Raw genomic sequence first — 22920 nt, 5'->3', positions numbered from 1 at the left:
AGCGGGCATATGCTTCAGCCTGTGTTTTCAGCTCACCATGTTTCTCATCCTTTGATACAACCCATAGAATATAATAGTTGCACTGCAAGAGGATGTCTGCTACTGCTTGCGTAAGATTTCAAAAATATAGCATTAATACATTTTTCCCTCCCAATTGTTTGCATCCCTGACAGGAACGCATCATTAACTGCAAGATACCACTTTTAATTCTGAGTCCTATTACATAAGGACTACAGTTTTTCAATTATTTTTGTTTATTGCCCAAGTAACCCTGTGTGAAATATATTTTCTAAAATGTGTGAAATACATTTTCTAGAATAGGGAAATAAAATGTGATTTTTTTGTTGCAAACCTTAAAAAAAAACACTTCATTCCAAGGCAAACTTCACAATTCTTAACAAAATGAAGCTTCTAAATGTTAAGAAAATCACCTAACCCTCCCTAAAATTTAAGGATAGTGTCCTTGGCTTAGGTTTGGAAACAGTTGGATGCAACCCACCTACCCAGGAAATTTCTGTGTTATTCCTGCAGGAGCTAGAGTTGCACCCCTGCAGAGAGATTAAACAATTACCTTATTACTACAGATTCTTTCTACTGTTCATACTGCCAGGGGACTAAGAATAATTTGCTCTTCCAGCTTACTAGAACCTCCTTAGGGACACCTACTTCCCACTCTAAAGAACTTGGATCTGAACGCAGTACCTACAAAACTGTATTTTCCTTTATTCAGTCATGGAAAACGTCCTTGGCTCCAAGGGAGATGCTGGAAATGTATCATAAACTGTAGAGCTCCTAAAGCCCTTCTATAGTATCATTTAACTAACAATTTTGCAAAGCTCTGATTAATTTATCTTCCCCACCATTTTTAAATAAGTTATTTTTTTAAACATCACCAATGGGAAAGGGGAATAGGAAGAATGAATCAAGATTATAGCATTTCTAAAAAGGAACTTATCTATTGCAAAATGTGCCTGGAAAAAAATTCAAGTGCAACTATGATGTCCACCGCCTGCTTTAATAGATAGTCTGGAAATTTCATCCAATGAATACAAATATTCTTTTTTTTGTAAAGATGCTGAGCATTGCAGGATGAAACTCAACAGAAATACATTCTCCTGTAAAAATAAGCTTAAACCCTGTCTCTCTGGCAGCTCTCTATAGGCATTAGGCACAACTTCCCAATGCACATACAGTGCATTAGATTGCTGCAAAATAGACACGTTGGTGTGTTTTTTTAAAAAAATGCTGCGTGACAAGAAGTACAGCTGCAACTGCAATAAGCTATGGAGGAAAGGGGGGGGGGAGAGAGAGGTGATATGCCTACAACAGCCAAGGGTTCCAGTATGTTACAGAGTATGCTGTTTTACATTACTATGTTTTAACTGCGGTGTGCAACCCTCTTGTGTTGAATTTATTCCCCATCTTAGGTTTGTAGCTGAAATTCAAAATATTTTATTTTCATTTACATCTTAGAAATAAAACTAGTGTGGCCCTTTCTTTTATTCTATGCAAACACTATCAAAGGGGTGCTACCAATACACTCTGCCTTCTACGAGTTTTGAAGAACACTACTAGAAAATGACAATATTCTCCAAGACATGACAACTGCAAACTCAGTCAGAATGTGATATTTGTAGCACCCTCTGTAGCATTTCCATCCGTTATTTCCATTCAAGTAACTTTGCAAGAAAAACTACAGTAGCAAGGCCCACTGTTTTTCCTGTACAGTAATACATATTGAGCAATATTGTTCATCGAACACTCCATTAATGTAGCTGTAGACCAGGGGTGTACAACTTAAAGAGTTATGGTGGGGGCACTATTATATTTTCGTTAAGAAGACCATATTATTACATTAATCATAAAAAGCATTTCTGTTACATATGACAAAGTAAACTATCCATGCCTGATGAACCTTTCTTTGAATCACAGCATTCTGATAAGAAGCGTCCTAAAAAGTACTTTATGCTAAGAACTTCCCCTAAAATGCATTGCCACAAGTGAGTGTTGTGGGGCACACCCTCAGTTTGCATAAAACAACATGCAGGGCATCCAGTAGATGTTCAACTGCAATTTAAGTTTTCCTCAAGAAAGGATGACTCTACCTAGGGTGTCATGTTTAATTCTATTTGTCCTCTGATGGCTTTCTTTCCCATGTTCTGAGAAAAAATATGGTATTTGGGTACGGTGTTGCTTCTTGTGACTATTAGCGCCTGTTGTCTTTTTGTTTTAAATTTGATTTAATAAACAAATAGAGCAATTGTGGAGTAGGGATTCCAAGGCAGCGCAACTGCTAAACATCAAGGTAAAGGTAAAGGTAAAGGTAAAGGTAAAGGTAAAGGTAAAGGTAAAGGTACCCCTGCCCGTACGGACCAGTCTTGACAGACTCTAGGGTTGTGCGCTCATCTCACTCTAGAGGCCGGGAGCCAGCGCTGTCCGCAGACACTTCCAGGTCATGTGGCCAGCGTGACAACGCTGCTCCGGCAAACCGGCACCAGAGCAGCACACGGAAGCGCCGTTTACCTTCCCACTATAAAGCGGTACCTATTTATCTACTTGCACTTAAGGGTGCTTTCGAACTGCTAGGACCGAATGACGGGAGCTCACCCCGCCGCGGGGATTCGAACCGCCGGCCATGTGATCGGCAAGTCCTAGGCGCTGAGGTTTTACCCACAGCATCAAGGTAGAGGGGTAGAATTTTTTATGTTTCCTCACACTGACTTCAATGGGAGAGGAATGGCAATGCCAGTCAAAGGGCTGACATGCTTTGGGGCCATGTCTGAAGAACGAAAGGCTTCAGACCCCGCAAATCCATGATTGCCTACAGCATGCCCCCTGAATGCCACCCCCCCCCCTCTTGGCACAGCAGCATTTATACAGTCATACCTCGAGTTACAGACGCTTCAGGTTGCGTTTTTTTGGGTTGCGGACTGCCCAAACCTGGAAGTACCAGAACGGGTTACTTCTGGGTTTCGGCGGTCGCGCATGTGCAGAAGACCAAATCGCAACCCGCGCGTGCGCAGACGCGCCGCTGGGGGTTGCGAACATGCATCCTGCATGGATCATGTTCGCAACCCGAGCATCCACTGTACTGTTTCGTGAAACGTCAAACATCCTTTGACTGGCAGCAGGACTGCAATCTATGTCCTGCTTTGCCGTTGATGAAAGCCTGGTAAAATACTGATTCTAATTTCAACAACAAACAAGGGGGGATTTTTCCTGTTCATTTGGACTCTAAGAACACAACATCCGTAGGATTTGGGGGTGATGATGATAGAGATAAATACTTGCTAAAACTTCAAATTATAAAAATGTAGTAACTCAAAGCTGGTTCAAGTGGCTTTTTAAAAAGAACAAGCAAGGAATCACATGGAAGATGTAATAAGCTTGTTATCTCCTGTTCTGGAGGATAGGACTCAAGCCAATGGCTTCAAATTACAAGAAAGAAGATTACAACTAAACACCAGGAAAAACTTTCTGACTGCAAGAGCAGTTTGACAGTGGAACATTCTCCCTCAGGAGGTTTAGGTGTCTCCTTCCTTGGAGGTTTTTAAGCAGAGGTTGGGTGGCCATCTGTCATCGATACTTTAGCTGACATTCCTACATTGCAGGGGATTGGACTAGATGACCCCTGGGGTACCATCCAACTCTAAGATTCTATGATTCTATAAATTTTGACTGGCATGTGGATATAAGAATGCATCTTAATAACCACCCATAGAGACATCTATTTTTTGCTGCCAAGAAATATATAATTATAATATGTCTGATAAAAGCCTACATGGATCATTTTCTGCATACCGTTGCACATATTTAAACATTTATCCCAAACATGGAGATAAGTTTTTTAAAAAATAAAATAAAATGACTTCTTCATTATTCTGCTGAACACAGCAGTCCTACAGCTGAGAAGAAATATATCTCTAGGTGCCTTGAAATACCAAATTCACAGTATTACTTTACTATAAGCACATTATAGTGGATACTAATATAAAGGTAAAGGACCCCCTGGACAGTTAAGTCCAGTCAAAGATGACTATGGGGTGCAGCATTCATCTCACTTTTCAGGGTGAGGGAGTCGGTGTTTGTCCAGATAGCTTTCTGGGTCATGTGGTCAGCATTACTAAACCACTACTGGTGTACAGAGGACCATGACGAGTGCCAGAGCGCACGGAAATGCCACTTACCTTCCTGCCACAGCGGTACCTATTTATCTACTCGTGCTGGTATGCTTTTGAACTGCTAAGTTGGCAGAAGCTGGGACAGAGCAACAGAAGCTCACCCCATCTTGCAGATTAGAACTGTCGACCTTCTGTTGGCAAGGCCAAGAGGCTCAGTGGTTTAGACCACAGCACCACCCGCATCCCTTACTGTATACTGCACCAGTGCAGATTAACTTAAGAGAGCCTCTTCCAAAATCAAGGTCCACTAGAACACCAGCAAATTCAAGTAGTGCAAAAGTGGTGAACAGATTCCCAACAGAGGTATGCAGTAGTTTGGAAAGTTTGTTCACCCTTTCTCAGGTGGTTGGTTTTGCAGGAGGGCCCCAGGCCTCCTTGTGAACTGCCCTATTGCAGGCCAGATCGTTCTCCTGCCACCAAATTGGCCGATGGCAGCAGGAATTAGCGGTTGTTCCCCTGGGCACAGGACCAACTGACCAATTGTGGCCCTTAGCACAACACCCAGGGCAAGTTTAAATTTCCGATATGCTGGGCCTTTTGGCCTCTCTCTCACTGCAGGGCCATGATAGGCAATAGACTACAACATAGTTTGCACTGCAGCGAAGGTTTGCCATTGTCATATCACAGGTGGGGGCTCTGACTTGCCTTGTGCTGTGGGATTAGTCTGAAAACAGCTTGGGTGCCTGTATCTCTGCACATAAAACCCGCTGAGATTCTCAGGATGCTAAATAAAAGTCATCAGATCCTGCACAAAATGCCCAAGGTTAAATCTAGTTTCTCTTCTGAAAATACAAATGTCTATGACTCTCTTGCAACATAGCTGACACCATTATCAATTCCCATGCCAATGTTATTTCTGGCAAGCAGTTCAGCTGTAAAATCCTTTCACAGCATAGGAAGCCAAAGACAACTTTAACAGTCTCTGTGGAGGTTTCAAGAGCGGGTGTGTGTGTGTGTGTGGAAGACATATGCACTGTTTATCTGTTGGTTGGTGCTATTGCATCTTAATGCCTCCATTATTGCCCTAAGAAAATGAAACAGTAAGCAATTCATAACAATGAGAAGTTTTCATGCTACTCATTTTAAATAAATATATATTAACTAGATGTAAAAACAAAACAAAAACTATTTTAATCAAGTTCCAACTGCCATCTGTTCAGTCTGGCAGACAAGTAGTTTCTTGCACAGATGTCCCAAAGTAGGAAGCTTGCAACATGCAAAGTGGCCTTAAATAGAATAAAGGCTTCCCAGATGAGCACTCAAGAGACGTGTTGCATTACAGTGCATTTTGCACCTTTCCCGGCCCTCTTGAAAACAGGAGCTGGAGTTTGAACATAAAAATGAAAATTGTGTCCAAACAATTCCTGCTCAAAGTTCAGAAGAGAAACAAGCAAACACACAAAAAGGATGCCAAACAGGCAAACTAGATTTTTTTTTTAAAGCCTCACTTGGGATGGCCAATAAATAGCAGAGCATCTAATTTATCTTCATACTTCTAAACTGGGTTGTCTGTGTTTAGGCATCTTGGTAACCTAAATGGGTTGGGGTGGTGAGGGTAGGGAGGTTGAGAAAGTATCTCTTCAGATAATAGAACCCAAACATTTGCAGAAAAATATCGAAGTTTGAAAAATACCTCCTGCATCCCAACCCAAACTTCTAAAAGGATTGTTGGTGTGCACTTCCCTAATTCTGCCAGGGAGTACCTCTCAGCAGGAGAAGGCTCATACAGATTATAGCTCTATGCACACAGAGGATGAGAAATGATGTTGCTTAAGTTAACATAAGAGGACAATCTGTTGAGCCCCTGAAAATTCATCCTTCTGGTGGTGAAGATGCTTGACAATTCCTGCAGAAAGGACTACAATGAGAGAGAAACTTTTACTATTGAAAGGATATTCAGGATTGAGTGGGATTCAACCACACAACCCCTGTTCTCAGAGCCAATTCTCCCCATTCAAGAAGCTGTTTAGCAATGAAGAGGCAACATCTCATATTGATACAACTGCTTTCAGTAATAAGAACTTCCCCATCCTCCCATGCAGAATGGATTGTGCTGTTTCACATTTTATAATCAGTCAATTGCTGACTACAGCATTTTAATGAACAAAATGCCTTAGAAGACCACAGAAACCAAGGCTAATTAAATATATCCAAAGCTGACAGATCAAAAGACTAGCATGATTTTACTCAATATGTCATGCATTTTATTCTGTGGTTGCACAGACAGGCATACTTAATAGTCTGAAAAGCACATTATAGACTGTCAACATATAAACAAATAAAGGACTCTCAGCAACAGAATGTCATATTGCTCCAATCTGGCTCACTATAGGATACTGAATCTTCTTCCACACCTATGTAATCTAAACTAATTTTCAATGGAACTTTAATTATTTTATGAAGTACAGTTTTCTAGAACAATTGTTTTTCAGTCCACAGTGCATAGAAATATGGATGCTCAGTCTGATGAACTAATTACCTCTGTGTATGACTGTGTATGAAACAGCACAAAGAAAGAAAAATTCAATTCTAATCTGGAAGTGAAAACAAATTGGAAATATGTGCAACTGTGTTTGTTATGGACTTGTTTCTTTTTTCAACAAGGTCCTTGGAGAGACTGCCTGCAAGCTTTAGAAGATGGTCATGACACCAGTTCCATATATCTTGTGAAACCTGAAAATACAAATCGATTGATGCAGGTCTGGTGTGATCAACGGCAAGATCCTGGTGGCTGGACAGTCATTCAGAGACGTTTGGATGGATCTGTCAACTTTTTCAGGAACTGGGAGACTTACAAGGTTAGGACAAACAACTGTGAGTTTTTATTCTAAGAAACATTATTTGAATTCATGTTTCAGTCTTTCCAAAAATAATTTACCTGAAGTAGTTAGGGCACTTGATTACATCCATGACAGAAGGAGGAGTACCTGAACTATTTAAAATGTTGCTATCAAAGGCAGTAAAACATGGACCATTTCTCCCTGGGCCTCTTAATCATATAGTTTTGGCTGGACTTCGACAATATTCTCCTAGGAATTTGGTATCTGGAGTGTTATCAATGAATAATAAGGCAGGGACAACCACCAGAAAGAAAGATTTGGTTTTTAAAAAGGATTAGAATGTACAAGGAAACAAGAAAGCACACAATTTGAAGTACTGGCAGTATTTAAGTCAAAAGAGGAGGTCTGCAGATAGGGACTGCAGATGAGTTGATTAAAGTCAAAGTGAAGAATGGAGTTGAAATGAAGGTGAATGAGTCTGGTAGCATAACTTAAAGGCTCGCAATCAAGACCATGAAAGATCTGTCGTAGTAAGCTGCTTACTACTTTTTGCATGTGCACTAAGTATTTATAGAAAGGCTAATTTATATGGAAAAGGAAAAGATAAGAAGTTCCAATCCTATAATTCTATTTGGGTTGGACTGCAGGGAGCAGCAAAAATGTCCTTTGTGCCTGAGAATAGCTTTCCAGAAAAAGTGCAAGGGCAAGCCATCCATTGCAGAACTTGGTTTGAGGCCCAAGACCCTTGAGGGCTCAAACACATAGTTTAATATAAGGATAAGCTCAGAGGTGCAATTCACACCTTATTCTAATGGCTGGTTCCCTGAGACGTTTTCTGATGTCACTCCAGTAGAGAATAATCAATGTCAGTGTGTGAGTGAGCATCTTGGAGCCCTGTCTTTGGTGCAAATGACATGGTTCCTTGCCTCCCAAACTTTATCCCCCTTTCTTGGCAGGACAATGTTTGGGAGGAAAAGAACAACAGTATTGGCCCTACACATTGGGTTCCAAGATATACACACCACCAGGCAACCTGGGAATAAGCCATCGGAAATAAGACTCCCATGATATAAAGATGAAGTGTGAAGTGTGCTTAGATTTTCAAGGACCAAAAGAGGGAGGAATCTTCCTTGACTATTTTGTAACTGACATAGAAAGAAGCAGCAGGGCATGAATTCAAAGAGGTAGGCACACATCCACAGGAAGCCAGCGATCTACTTAGTTTGGAAAACGACCCACAGTTCAGAGCCAGATGGTGATTTTCAGATTGTCAGCCCAGAAACATCACAATCTCACTGCAGCTAAGTACACCGTATGAGTGTTACAAAAGATCAATGCCAAGTGCTAATTCATATTTTCTTTTTTATTTTCTTTCTTCTACAGCAAGGATTCGGTAATATCGATGGAGAGTACTGGTTGGGCTTAGAAAATATTTATTGGCTGACAAATCAAGGCAACTACAAATTGTTAATAACCATGGAAGACTGGTCAGGCCGGAAAGTGTTTGCTGAATATGCCAGTTTCCGACTTGAGCCAGAAAGTGAATACTACAAGTTGCGACTGGGCCGATACAATGGCAATGCTGGAGACTCTTTCACATGGCACAATGGGAAGCAATTCACTACACTGGACAGAGACCATGATGTATACACAGGTACGAAAAATTAAAATAAGCTATGAACTCTATGTGAAGGCACATAAAAATGTATATGAAAATATTTTATTTTTATATATTAAATAAATTGAAAAAATATATTATTCTGGATGTCAGGATGTACAACCAAATGTACAACTACAGATACAGTGGTGCCCCGCAAGACGAACGCCTCGCAAGACGGAAAACCCGCTAGACGAAAGGGTTTTCCGTTTTGGAGGCGCTTCGCGAAACGAATTTCCCTATGGGCTTGCTTCGCAAGACGAAAACGTCTTGCAAGTTCCTGCGGGTTTCCCCCCTTTTTTTCCCCCTTTTCCTAAGCCGCTAAGCCGCTTAACAGCTGATCGCTAAAAGCCGCTAAACCGCTAATAGCGCTAATCTGCTAAGCTGTCAATGGGCTTGCTTCGCAAGACGAAAAAACCGCTATACGAAGAGCCTAACGGAACGGATTAATTTCGTCTTGCGAGGCACCACTGTATAAGTTCTTAACCAAATCCTTGTCTGGAGTTCCCAGGCATACTGCAAGCAGTCCATCTGACATGCTTCTATATTTCTAGAAGTAGCAAAATAGGCAGGAAAGTGGGTGAGACAAAACAGCCAAAAGGAACTGCGGGTAGAGCAGGCATGGCAGGAGATGTAACAGCCTGGAGACCTATCCAGATATTATAATGCCTAAGAGGCTCAAGCCAGAGATGGGCAGATGGGCTTGCAGGATCTATTTTGTTTTTATTGGAAACCCTGGGGCCCACCAAGCAAATCCTAGTGAGAAAACACATACACTTAGAATTAAAGAACTGTGAGCCCAGGAATTTGTTCTGCGTCACTGAAACTGGGTGGCACTCACAGTCCTTCCACACAAGAATCCCAAAGCTTGGTTGTCCCAAGCTTTCTTCATTTCAGCAGTATAACTGGGGTGGGGGAGTCATTTCACTTCTCTATTGTTAAACAACTGGGAGTAAGAAAGCTTTGTCAATTACCCAGAGATCTATAAGCAGATCAAGATTTACCTTCTGTCCACTCCTAATTTAGGCTTCCTAGAAGCTTGCTAAGGAGTTCCAGTAGCCAATCAGGTTGCAACATACCAACAAGCAACTGGTGGAGCTGATGCACTTAAAACTGCCAAGGGCAGAAAAGCCCAACCAGGAAATACAAGCCACACACCAAGGAGCCCCAGTTTTTGACTTGGCTTTGTAGTGAACCATATTTGTAGTTGCCACCAGTCTTGCCTCCTCTGCCAAGTTCTCTGCATGTCCTGAGGTTTTGTTCTGACGAGAGACAGAAGCATCAAGAACCTTGCAAATGGAAAAGCACAAAGTTTAACTCATCCATTTATTCATAGAGTGATATTCTCCTTTCTATTACAGGTAACTGTGCTCATTACCAGAAAGGGGGATGGTGGTACAATGCATGTGCACACTCGAATCTCAATGGTGTTTGGTACAGAGGAGGACACTACCGAAGTCGATACCAAGATGGTGTCTATTGGGCTGAGTTCCGTGGAGGCTCATACTCACTGAAGAAGGTTATCATGATGATCAGACCTAATCCCAACACATTCCACTAAAAGGAACTTCTCAAGCCTTTTATATAACAGTTGTGTGTGCTATCCAGAACACATCTTTGCACCAGCAAAGAATGTAATATATTGTACATTGACCGCTATTAATCAGAGGACTTGTATATTGTATTTTCCAAGAATTGTTCCAGAACCAAAATAACAAGATTTTAAGAATGTCACCACAAAATGTTTTTTTCCTTTTTTCTTAAGAGGTTTTTTTAAAAAGAGTTATCAGGTAAAACGGACTGTAGATAAGCTGAGATGCTAAAAATACTGCCACATCATCTGAATATTTTTGTATGTTTTATATATTCTCAAATACTGGACATATTAAAAAACTGTACAGCAAGACTTTTAAAAATAATAAATTCATTTGACACAGGAAATAATATCCTTTGAAACTATGTAGCCAGTACAGGTATATTAGAAAGTTCCTAATTTAAACTTCTTTAGATATTGAGAGAGCGTAGTGTCTGCTTTGAAGTGTCCACACTGTGCCCAGCACTAATAGAATCCCCTATTTTTCTTGGGTCTCAAAGCACTCTTAGAACTTAACAATGAATCATTTTGTACAGGACAAACAGTCCTGAATCATTTTGTACAGGACAAACAGATCTGACAAACAGTCCAGGTTGTTATATTCACTATTAATGCACTAGGCATTATCCATAACTGACCACACAGCTATATTTCTCATAAACAAAACAGTTTCAGCATTTTTCGGTTAAACATCTGGTCATTTTAGAAGCATCTTAGATGTTACATGTTCACTGTATACTTTTGTAACCAACACTAATACCTTTGCACCTAAATGATAGCTTATTGGTTTCAAGTTATTTTGTACCATTAGAGTCATTACCTGCTCTGTAGTCATTGCAACAGCAAAAAGAACTATCCAATTTTGCAGGCAAATGATGGATATAGATATAGAACTTATTTAAATGCCCTTGGACATGAGATTGTGACTTTTGAGAGAGAATATGTGAAACTTAAAACTGTATTTGCCATATTTCACTATTATTGCCAAGTATACATATTGAAAGGTGATTATGCAATTATATTTATAAATAAAGTCCGTGGCAGAAACTTGAATTCAAGTATTCTGCTGAGGTAAGTTTCCAGAATAGATTATTTTATCACATGTTGCATTATAACATCCTTCCCAAACCTGGTGCCCTCCAGATGTTTTGGACCACAATTCCCATCACTCCTAACCATTGGCCATGCTAGCTGGAGCTGAGAGCTAGACTCAGAACATCTGAAGGGCACCAGTTGAATAAGGCTGTGTTATAGGAACAGTGAAAATCATACATTTAAAAACTCTTATTACCTCATTATTTCTTTCCTAACATACAATGTGTGTCAAACGTTTGGAGTGTGATGTAGCATGTCTTGTATATAAATCAAAGTAGGGATTTTAATATATTATCTGATTATCCTTGTAATGATGCAAATGTGTAATAAAAGCAACAAATGCTATTTTGATGTACTTAGATTTCATTCTTATATTATCATTATTTATTTACGAAACACCTTAGAAACAGGCTGATCAAATGTGGTTTCTTGAAGAATCTGAATATAACAAAAAGAGAACAAGAGTTGAATGGCAGATGATCTGACGTTCCCATAACTGTAAATAATAATAATAATAATAATAATAATAATAATAATAATAATAATGTGTTTGTGGGAGGAAGGCTATTGGTTGGTTTTTGTTTTGCTTTTGTTATGTATTTTGTGTTCTCATTTTGCATTTTTATGCTGTGAAGTACCCTTTCATCTTTGGATGAAGGGCAGTATACAAACAACAACAACTGGGAGTTGCAAAGTGGAAGGGACAAAGGTAAAAAAGAGGGATGGTAATAATAGGTTTAGCACTGGTATCTCTGTGTATTCTGAGGAGTAGTATTTAGAAACAGAAAATGTTACTGATATAGATGAAGATGGCCATGGAGAAATTTGAAAGGGTGAAAAACAAGTGAAGAAACAGAAAGCTAATGAAGAGAATGGCACATGGGAGTCAATTGATCTGAACGAGTAGAAAATATCAAACAACTGATAGCAGTAGAGAGACTTAAAGAGCAGAAGCAAAAAAACCATCAAAGAATAAAATTCTATATTCACGATGCTGCAAAGAAGCAAACATTTTGGTAGAATCTGTAGAAAGTTAAGAGTGAATACTGGATACATTAATCAACTAAAATGACAAAACTTGGTAAGATCCAAAACATAGAAAGAAAACAAACCAGAAAGTACTTCAAGATTCTAAAAGGGTACAACAAACAGCAACATCATTATGACAGAAGAGTGCATGGAATAATGATTGACAGTAGAAAAGTGGAACAAAATGTTGGATGGAGTCAAGAGTGAGTGACAGATAGTGTGTCTGTTGGAAATGTTAGTGAATATTAGAATGGTGAGAGATAAAGGAAGAATGAGATGAGAGCAATACAGCATATGTAAAAGACTGAGAATAGCTGTTAGGTCAGGAAATTAAAATCCTAAAAAATCTCTATATAAAAAGAGTATTTGTTCAGGGTGTTACGCTCCTTAAATGTGTGTTCATGTTTTTAACTGTCTATATTCTGGTCTGGATGGATTCTACGGATAATATAGCTTATCCCACGTGTCTAGTGTAAATGTACTTGAGTAAGATTATAAAGGGATTATAAAGGCTGTTCTCTTCAAGTCAGTAGGTGGCAAGAGATGGGATTTTAAGGGAAGTCTGGGCTCAATGAAGTAACTAAGGAACTGACCTGATGACTTCCAAGGGACACGGACCTTGTAGGAACCTGGGGAGCATTACAACAATCAAGAACACGATAAAGTTATTAATTACTTAATTAAATTTATATAACTCCCTTCATCCAAGGTTCACAGCGAAGTTTACAGTATAAAGTTATATTGAAAGTGCTAGAGTTAAGTTTGTGTGTGTCCATCAGGAACTGAGTATAGCACAAGGATGAGCAGAAGAAGATATGAAAGGGAGAAAAGACATACCTTGGCATTATTTTGGTAGAAGTACCAAAACAAAACAAGATACCTACAAATACCAATTCTTTCTAGTGTTCTTCATGCTGCTCATGATCTTTTTCATCTCCCCAATATCTGCAGTGCTTGTGGGAATAAGCACACCCAAACAAAAATATGCAAACACAAAGGGATTCAGACTCATCTACACCAGTTTTTATCCATACATAGAATATACACTGCAAAACATACTACAGGTATAGGCTCAATATATGTGCATAGCAGAGAATTAATTGTATAGTATTATATAATCAGTTTGAACACAGCAGAAGCACTAAAATTCTTCTGAAGATTAAACTCATAGGCACATGTGAAACTATAGGCAACAAAGCATTCTGGGAACATCACAATTAGAAGCAATACCTTGTAGGGCATGTGTATTTAATGGAGTATTTTACCACTGCATTTTATTGGAGGGTGTTGGACAACAAGCTCTAATTGCCCATTAGTTTGGGGCATATTGTCCTTCTGCGGTTTGAATCAAGTTCGCCTCCTCCTAACATTTCTGAGTCCCCTGTTATATGCTTGTTATCTACTACTCAAGGCAAAGAACCATCTGTCCAAGTTGCTGAAAGAATCAAAGCAACTGCTACTGAATCCTGTCTTGTGGAAAGAGGCTTGAGCCAACAGGCAGCTATCTGAAATCCCCTTTCTTTTTGTCCCCCCTTTTAAAACCATATAATCTTGACTTGCCCCTTCCCTTATATTAGCCAAAGTCCAGTTTTTCACCTCTGCTCCAAGTGCAACTTCTTTTAATGAGAAAATATTTGGGTTGTAAGGGGTTGTCTTCATTTAATTGATTACAAATGTGTAAGCTGAACCATGACACAAAGAAACATGAACAGCTTAAGAACAGCACAACAAGCAATGGAACGAGCAATTAAAAGACAGGGAAACTAATAATTGGATATGACAGAGAATAAACGTTAGAAGGAAAGGTCGCAAAGTTGAAATGTACATACACAGGGCTTCTGGCAAGAGACAACTCGGGTCGGTGGAATAAAGCAGTGCTAGTGTCGAGCCCCTACAATTTTAAAAGACTAAAGAGACAATCACCTATGTGGTGGGTAGATGACCTAGAACTAACAGTAGGGCTTATGATGTGGATGCAGCAAACAAACAACAGAGAATGCTGGAAAGAACATGAAGTGGCATATATTCAAAGATGGATGTGAGACGCTGTAAAATAAAATAAAAGAAGAAGCTGTCTGCGAGAGGTGGTTGCAGCTCCATTATATTATTGGTGAAAAGGATGGGGACCAGGTGTGTTGCAGATATCAGTACGACATTACAGATTTTTATGTACTAAGCTTGGATACTAGAACAATAGGCAGGTAGGATCGTAGAATGCAACAATTGATTGGCTTGCAGGAAAAGACCAATCAGGCTCCAGGAGGAAGTTAATCAGCCTATTAGGCTGGTAGGATCGTAGAATGCAACAACTGATTAGCCTGCAGGAGCAGACCAATCAGGCTCCAGGAGGGAAGCAGAATCAGCCAATCAGACAGGACTCATTGTGTAAATAATGTATATAAAAGCCTGAGGTTTGCGGGGAAATTCAATCGCTGTTTTACCAGCTGCAATAAAGAGCATGAAATCACTGCAGGACTCCAAGTATATTTCACCAGTGACGAAGGTGAGATCCTGCTGAGCTGTCTGCCGCGCACTGCACACACAATTGCACCGCACATCCAGGCTACAGCTCTGGGACCCAAAGACCCAGAATGGCAACAGACAACAGCTTCATGCCGTTCGGCCCAGCCTCAGGAGACTGGGAAGGATATGCCACCTGCTTCCAGTTCCTCCTGGAGGCAAAGGACGTCACTGATGCAGCCAAGAAGATGGCGACCTTCTTCAGCGTCTGTAGAGAAGAAACGTTTGAGATTGGCCAAGCCCTCCTCACTCCCACAAATATCGCTACCATTCCCTACAACATGATAATGGAACGGCTGAAGGGGCACTTCTTGCCACAGCCCTTGGTGGGAGCATGTCGCAACACCTTCTACGCAAAGTGGCAGGCCCCCAGAGAAACCATAACCAGGTATGTGACCTCCCTCCACCAGGCTGCCCGGCTCTGCAACTTCACAGAGCTGGAGAACATGCTCCGCGACTGCCTCGTGAGCAGCCTGAGGAATTAGAAGCTGCAGTGGCGTCTCTATGCTAAGAAGGACCTGAAGTTCCAGGTCGCCCTAGAGGAGGCTCTACAACTGAAGCCGCTGAGAAGTCAGTGCAAGGATTCCAGTCAAATGCGTTGTCCCAACCAAGGGTCCACCATAAGAACCTCACCAACAACTCAGAATCCAACCGGGAGGATGTGCACCGAGTGCAGCAGTGCACACAAACTGCACGCCCACCACGACAGCCTTGTCCGGAAGAGGGGAACTGTGCAAGCTGTGAGGAGAGCCAAGAGCGGAGGACTTGCCATTTCCACAACGCAGAATGCCGACAATGCAGAAAAGTGGGACACATTGCCTGGGTGTGCTGCGCCCGCCCTGCCCGACGCCTTGCATCAGATGGCTGACCCAAGAGTCCCAGGCCCTATAGTCCAACACACCAAGGCAACTCAACGGAGATCACAGACTGTTAGGTATACCAGTTGCCTCATTCTAATGCAGAAAAAAATTACATCGAGGTACAGATAGAGGGAGTCCCATTCCTCATGGAGCTTGATACAGGCTCAACCCTGTCCATAATCTTGGCACGGACATTAAGGAAATTGTGTCCCAGTGGCGGCCCCAACCTTAGGCCAGCCCCATTAACCCTCCAGGACTTCCAAAAACACAAGGTCCCCTCCCCACAATGGGGGTGGGAACCTTCAATGTACAATATCGAGGGTTGAAGCGGCAATCAGACTTGATTGTGGTCAAGGGACCCTACGTTAGCTTACTAGGGTTGGCGTGGTTTGGGCCACTGGGACTAGCCATCACTGGGGTGAACCGCACCAGCTCCCACGTGGACGTGGGCGCCATCTGCAAAGAGTTTCCGGAGGTTTTGATGGGGCATTGGGATGATATACTGCCCCCCCCCATTGGCCTACAACTAGACCCCGCTGTACAACTCATCAGGTTCAAGGCCTGCCAGGTCCCGTTCGCCCTTAAACCCCAAATTGACGAGGAATTAGACCGGCTCATGGAGCAAGGAGTACTCGAGCCGGTGCCTAATGCCCCCCATGAAACCCCAATCGCCACACCCGCCAAGCCCAAAGGCTCGGTCCGCATCTGTGCAGACTACAAATGTACCATAAACAAGGCCTTTACGGCTCATGCATAGTCGGTGCCAGTCACAGACACAGAAAGTTATGGGGTCATTCACCATGAGGAGCAGATCAGGTAAGAGTAGCAGAAGTTCATGCTAAAGGGGTTCTGCCCTGCCAAAAGAAGAATCAGTAATGATGTGATGTAATGCACAAACGTGGAATAATTAGAATGGGCAGGTTTTATGGGGAAAGCTTGGTAAGCCCAAGAATTCTTCCCAAGAAAAAAAAGGATGCTGAGGGACACCCCAAAGCTTTGCCAAACACTCCCTCACTCCTTCCCTCAAAAAGAAATATGAGGTACCCTGAAGTGTGTGATCAGAAGCACAATTATGAATAACTACAATTATTTCACATCACTGTTGCCTGGGAAGGATATGGGTTAAGAGGCTTTGCCAAAGATACAGCAGTGTACAATAACATATCACCTTTTACATTCAGAAGATCCCAAACAACAGAAACAAAAGAAGCTCTGTCTCCTTCATTCAGGCAGATAGAGCAATGTATATCTACAAGTAACATATGCCAATATGAAAGAAGAGCCTTTTAAATTTGAATCTGGGCGAACCTCTTGGAAGCTTTCTATATTTGCAGGAAAACACTGCCAAAATTTTATTTTTTGCTCAGTCAAAAGATTCCTGTTTTTAGAATAAAAAGTGGACTTGAACATATGGGTAATGTATGCAATATATATTTATATGCATATACATATGCTTTCTAAAAGTTAAAAAAGCCAGTTTTTAAAATTTGAATTTAGTATGGTTTGCAATGAAATCAATTACAAAAGCTCACTACCTTCCTTAGTAACAACAGAAGGAAAATATGCAAAACTCTTGCATATGAGGGGGCAGCAACAAAATATTAACCGAACAGGAATTTTAACTGGCAGAATTACCTTTTGCCACATTTTATAATCCCAATATCTAAAATTCATATGCTGTACATATGTATGAAGTCAAGGTTATCCATGTATTCTGATGGTAAGTATGAGCCAACTCTTACATTCATCTCTCATCTATCTTAACTGTATACAGTATAATAACCTAGAAATGACCTATGATAAGGGCAAGCAAGATAGTATCCACTGGCAATATATAATTGAGGTGGCTGGCCAAAAGAATGAAAACTTATGTGTCTTGGAAAAGGTTCTGGAATCTTTATAAGAAAGTTCTCAAAAGCTGCTGTTTCCTCAAACCACAAAATTGTGCTGTGTTCAACTAAAAATGAACCTCATAACCCTGAATATGAATCTAGTGTTTCCCCTCCCTTCCTTTCTCCTTCCAGCTATAAAAATTACAGACAGAGAATACCCTAGAAATATGCACAGTTCCTTTGATGTTAATACTACTTCATTAATTCCAGCCCTGTTATTTTTCCATTGCATGCCACCCCAGCTGCAGCAACTACCCAGTTGCACTTCACTCTCTTGGCAGGCCTTTATAAGACGTGTGTTTTCAAATGCTGAATGAGACGATGCAAAAAGCAAGGTTGTTACACAGCATTAAAAACCACATTTTAAGGGTTGTGAAATATGCTTAGTTTTCTGCATACCACACACATCCTTGTTTCTTGAGGTTATGACAGTTAATTGAGTTCAATGAAGCAGAGAAACAAAACAAAATGCACTATTTGCTTTATTGGTACTATGGCAAATACCCATAAGGATAAGAATGAGATCACTAGATCCTGGATATTTTTTTAAAAAAAATCAGAAACTAGTATGTAATACTAACAAAGCAAAAATGGAAAAACCACAGCAGGAAAAACCATGGAGACTAGGAATTATAAGCAAAAGGGTAACTGGGTACTTAAGCAAGAACTCAAACGTAAACTGGAAATATGATATGTAGCATTACATATAGCCAAGATATAGGGGTAGGAAAAGCACAGCAGAATATGGTTAAAGGAACAGGGCATTGGCAGGTCTTCTGAACCAAGTAACAGTGGAAAGAGAAATGCTTCTTGTCAAGGAGCACAGCCCTCTTTCCCGCTATCCTTCCAATGTCCTTATAAAGGAGTGGGTAGTATAGGATAACCGCCATTCTTTATAGACTTTGCTCATAATTCCTTTTGACGCTTAACATATCCCTTTACCATGAAGACTGACTCATATGAAATTTAAAAACTTTGAGGTTACAAATTAAGCATAATAGTCCCTTGGTATCATCAGTGGAGGAGACTCTGAAAAGAAATACGTATGCAAAACTGACTAATAAGCAGTATGGGCACATGCTTCCTAGCAATCTCCTGCCCATGTACAGTCAACTATTTTCTGAGATAAAAGGAAGAGGGAAAGGGAGGGGGGAGCATCTTCCCTCTCACATATTTGATCCACACTTGTCACTGCACTCCAATAATCCCTTGCAACATGACAAATTGCACAGAACACTTGCAACTGGTGAAAGGAATGCCCTCCTAACAAAAAAAAACACCCTTAACTCACCATTAGGAGACATAACTACAAAAGTGAGGATTATCAAAGTATTTGGGGTTTTTTAAAATGCAGAGAGAGAAGTCCTAAACACAGAAACATATCTATGCATGTATATAATGGGGTTGAAGCCAAAGCATGCACAGAACAGCAAAAGCAAAGGAACTTTTCCCTACATTCAAATAGTAGTATTTGATGAGGTCTATGCAAACATGGGAGTCTATGTTGTTTTTACAATGAGCTTCTTTAAACAGTGAGGTAGAGCTTTGCAACGAAATATCTGCAACAACCATTACTACTTTTGATCCATTACACCAGTATCTGCCTCCCACCCTGCCAGTATTTTTCTTTTTTATTGTGGCATTCATTTGTAATCTTTGTGGCATCCTATGCAGGAGTCTAACACTCCTGAATAAATATATTCTTCCGCAACATTAAGACATTCATAAGGTTTGTTTCCAGGTAATTCTATAATTTGGATGCTGTATTAGTATACATGTATCTTTTTTTTCTGCTTTCGTCTGAAGAGCTCTCAAAGGAGCTTCCAAACAATTTAAAACAAAAGAAAATGATAAATCAGTAGAAAAACATAGTAAGAACAACAAAGCAGCAGTAATTGAAACAGAAAATTTAAAAAGCAGAAGGCTTAAATAAAATACCTGGTTAGTTATAAAACAACTAAAAGCATATGAAGCTTGGCACCAAACAAGCCTCCCCGAGGAAGGTATTTCTGGGTCAATATATCACAACTAAAAAGAGCCCAGCCCAATTTGACAATGCCAGCATCTCTTCTATTCTGGTGCCAATGAGAATAGAAGGGCCCAAGGAAAAGAAAGGAGAACTCTGATGTGCTGTTTCCAGAGACTGGTGATGGAAATATTGGAGCAGTTCCGAATGCGCTTCCTGGTTATACAGCACTCTGACAGGCTTTGGTGGGCAGGATTAGGCCCACAGATAACCAACCCTTGCTGTAGAACTACCTTAATCTGAGGATACTACTAAAAGATAACAACTCTGAGAAGTGCATTAAGATATAAATTTCTAAGAAACTGATCACAAAGGAAGAATATATTTTGCCTAATTCCAGTTCCTTTACATAAGAATATGTTTACCATTTAAGTACCCCCCTCTATTCTTCTGTAGAATCAAGAACAATCATAGACAGTTGCACCCCAAACATTTTTATTCTGAAGAAAACTTGACAGATGAGCATAAAACTCACCATATTTAGGCCAAGCAGGAATTTTCCATCAGCCAGTGGCCTTGGGTATGTTTTCAAGGCACCAATGTAGCAACATCATGAGAGAACCTCTGTGCTAGGATAATGGGCCCATTCTGTAGTGCCTCTTTCACATTCCCTACAGCTCAGACCACAGTGACTTTTTCCTCATCGCATAGCAGAAGTAATGGCCACATTACCACTTGTAAAACTTCTTCACAACACTGGTTAACTGAACCACACTGGTTTAACCTGTGGTTTGGATCTGACATGCCTGGGCTTACTTGTTAGTCAGAAACAGAAAAGGCATCTAATTGAAGACTATATTTGATAGATAACAATTAGACTTACCTAGATAAGGAATACAGGGGACCATCTTTAAACATCTGATATATTCCCGCATCCTCTTATAATTATCTTCCTTAGACGTTAAGTAGTCTAGCTTCTCAAAGGTGGCCTTGTCTTTGCGATTCAAAAGCTAAAAAAAGAAAGGTCAAGTAAAACTATTAACATTCTGCAAAATGAAAATTTAATTAGTTAGAACACAGGAAAGCAGTAAATTTCTTTAAGCTGAATACTGTTTTGCTAAGGAGGTTAAGGGGTTGCAACAAATTTTAAACGGTCCACAGAATCAGCCATAACCCTGTACCTGAAAATGGATATAGCAAACACTGTGAAGTATCTTCTCTTTTCACAATACTTTAAAAGGAAAAGGCAGTGTTTCATTCAATCCTGTGTGTTTCATACTACATATATCCTACAAGTACTCCCTGTCACAGTTTTTGGAACAAGACAACAAAGCAACTTGTTTCTGCTTACACCATTGCACCTGCTCTGCTCTATTCCAATTCACCTTCCCTTCATCTATTTCAGTCATACTCTGGGCTCATCCACACTTCTGCTTGCTCAATGCCTAGGAAGCATGGGCCCAAGCAGCCACATGGTGCAGGTTCTCAGTGCCTGGGGCACAGTGCTAAGGGGGTGGGCATGGAGAGTGGCTGCACCCGTCCAAGCTCTCACCATTGACCAAGCTGCAGTTGTTTGAGTCGGCGGTGAGTGAGGCGAGTGGAGGGAGAAAGGCTCAAAGCTAGAGGAGGAGGCTGCCATAACCTCTCACCTCTCCTCAATGGGGGCCACCTCCTCTTAGTCAGCCCAGGATGGGGGAAAGGGGCGTCAGGGCACGCAGGGGCGTCCCTTTGACGGCCACAAAGTGAAGGAGGCACTGCCATTGCCCCAACCCTGAAGGCTTGGCTCAGGAGCAGCTTGGAAAGCGAGGGAGCTTGCCATGGAAGAGCCTTGATGTGCTCCCTCACACCCTTTCAAAAATCTGTCCCTGGGGCCAGGCCCCCCGGCATTCCCCACACTATGCTCCTGGGTCTAAGCAGTTTTCCACTTGTCCCATGCTTTCTAGGCATGGGTCCAAGTGGTTCTCTGTTTGCCCCCCTCCCCACTTTCCCCAGGAAAACCCACTCTTTAGCACTGAATTGGTGCAAACATCAACCCACTGAAAACCCAACTGACATTTGTTCCAATTCAGTGGTAAACATAGAGTTTTCCTGGGGGAAAATGGGGGCCAAGAGGAAATCTGGATGAGCTCTAAGTCCTACATTGCCTTGCTCTCTGCTGCTACTTCTGTTCTGCCTGGATCAGCAACTCAATGCTGTCTAATCTCAGAAACATCCTGATTCACAACTGCAACTTATCCCAGTGTCTGATACATTCATGCACTTCCCACCCAGGTTAGGAAGCTGCCCTATACCAAGCCAGACTGTTTGTTCATCTAACCTTTTATTCTTTCCTTTCACTGACAGTGGTGTTTCTCATCACTTGTTATCTGTTTAAAAATAAAAATAAAGAAACCCTGAAGAAACCAGGATTTGAATCCAGTACCACAGTACCACTTCTCACACCAGACCTAGCTACTCTGCTTTCCTGAGACAGACCCCCAGATCCAAGCATCAGTGGGCTACAAAAAGCCTTTTAGCTCAATATATCTTCTGGGCAGTCCACCCAATTCTACACCCACACTCTAAATGACATCTTTCCAATGCAATACAGCAAGCATATTCCACTGCAACAAAACAGGCAATTCCCCGTAATGCACACAACATCACAGCATTAACATAGTAAGACATCAGTGCACAAAAGGTTGAAAGACTCAATTTGCTCCATAAATGCAGTATGTTGGGTGTGTGAAGTTGGAAATGGCAGGTGTGTCCCTGGGGTTCAAATTAAGCACCCATGATTTAGTTAGAACACTAGATGAGAAACAGGCAGAGGGAACTGGGACTGGTATAGCACTTTATGCAGCCTGCAAGATATAGGTTGCCCTCTTGGTTATAGAAATTTTGCAATGACAAATTTAACTGGGTTTATTTCATGCATTACTTTGACATATAGACATATATATTTCAGAAATTAAGAAATGTACACGCCTTGAAAACAGCTGCTAGTGACCTAGTGCATTACAAACCTGGCTAATCTAAGCTTTTCATTATGTGTGAAGCATCCCAAACTATTTAAACTATTTTGTTTTTAGTTCTGAAGTTGGCTACACATGTACTAAAAGCATGTGAAATATTCCATGTGCTCCCAGTTAAGCATGCACATAAATGGACAGTAGAATAACAAGCTTAGATATAACAAAGTTGGGAATAAATCAATGCCTGCTTGTGTTTAAATATTTCTGCCAAACTTCCATTAGCAACATGCTGAAGTTGCTGGAATTAAGCTGACAGTTGAACAAGAACTTACTTGATATTTTAAAAATTGTTAGAATCTAATCAAGAGAATAATAGTGCTTTAAAAATCAAC

At 40.9% G+C, this 22920-nt stretch overlaps 2 protein-coding genes across 10 annotated transcripts in view; one reads left to right on the top strand and one right to left on the bottom strand.

The window, feature by feature from the left end:
- Window positions 1-11652, top strand: part of ANGPTL2 (angiopoietin like 2) — a 29191-nt gene extending 17539 nt beyond the window's left edge. The window contains exons 3-5 of the mRNA XM_081847677.1: window positions 6786-6979; window positions 8345-8615; window positions 9980-11652. Of these exons, the coding sequence (XP_081703803.1) occupies window positions 6786-6979; window positions 8345-8615; window positions 9980-10179 (665 nt within the window). The 3' untranslated portion in view covers window positions 10180-11652. The remainder of the gene's footprint in view (window positions 1-6785; window positions 6980-8344; window positions 8616-9979) is intronic.
- The window catches only part of RALGPS1 (Ral GEF with PH domain and SH3 binding motif 1), a 232575-nt gene that overhangs the window by 114656 nt on the left and 94999 nt on the right, over window positions 1-22920 (bottom strand). For all 9 annotated transcript variants that reach the window (XM_081847635.1, XM_081847627.1, XM_081847632.1 and 6 more), the window contains exon 9: window positions 20458-20584. In XM_081847635.1, coding sequence (XP_081703761.1) covers window positions 20458-20584 — 127 coding nt within the window. The remainder of the gene's footprint in view (window positions 1-20457; window positions 20585-22920) is intronic.

The sequence above is a fragment of the Podarcis erhardii genome (genome assembly GCF_964252035.2).
Source record: "Podarcis erhardii genome assembly, chromosome: Z".
NCBI classification, from domain to species: domain Eukaryota; kingdom Metazoa; phylum Chordata; class Lepidosauria; order Squamata; family Lacertidae; genus Podarcis; species Podarcis erhardii.
The sequence above is the reverse complement of the archived record's forward strand: the minus strand, read 5'-3'. Positions and strand labels throughout refer to the sequence as shown.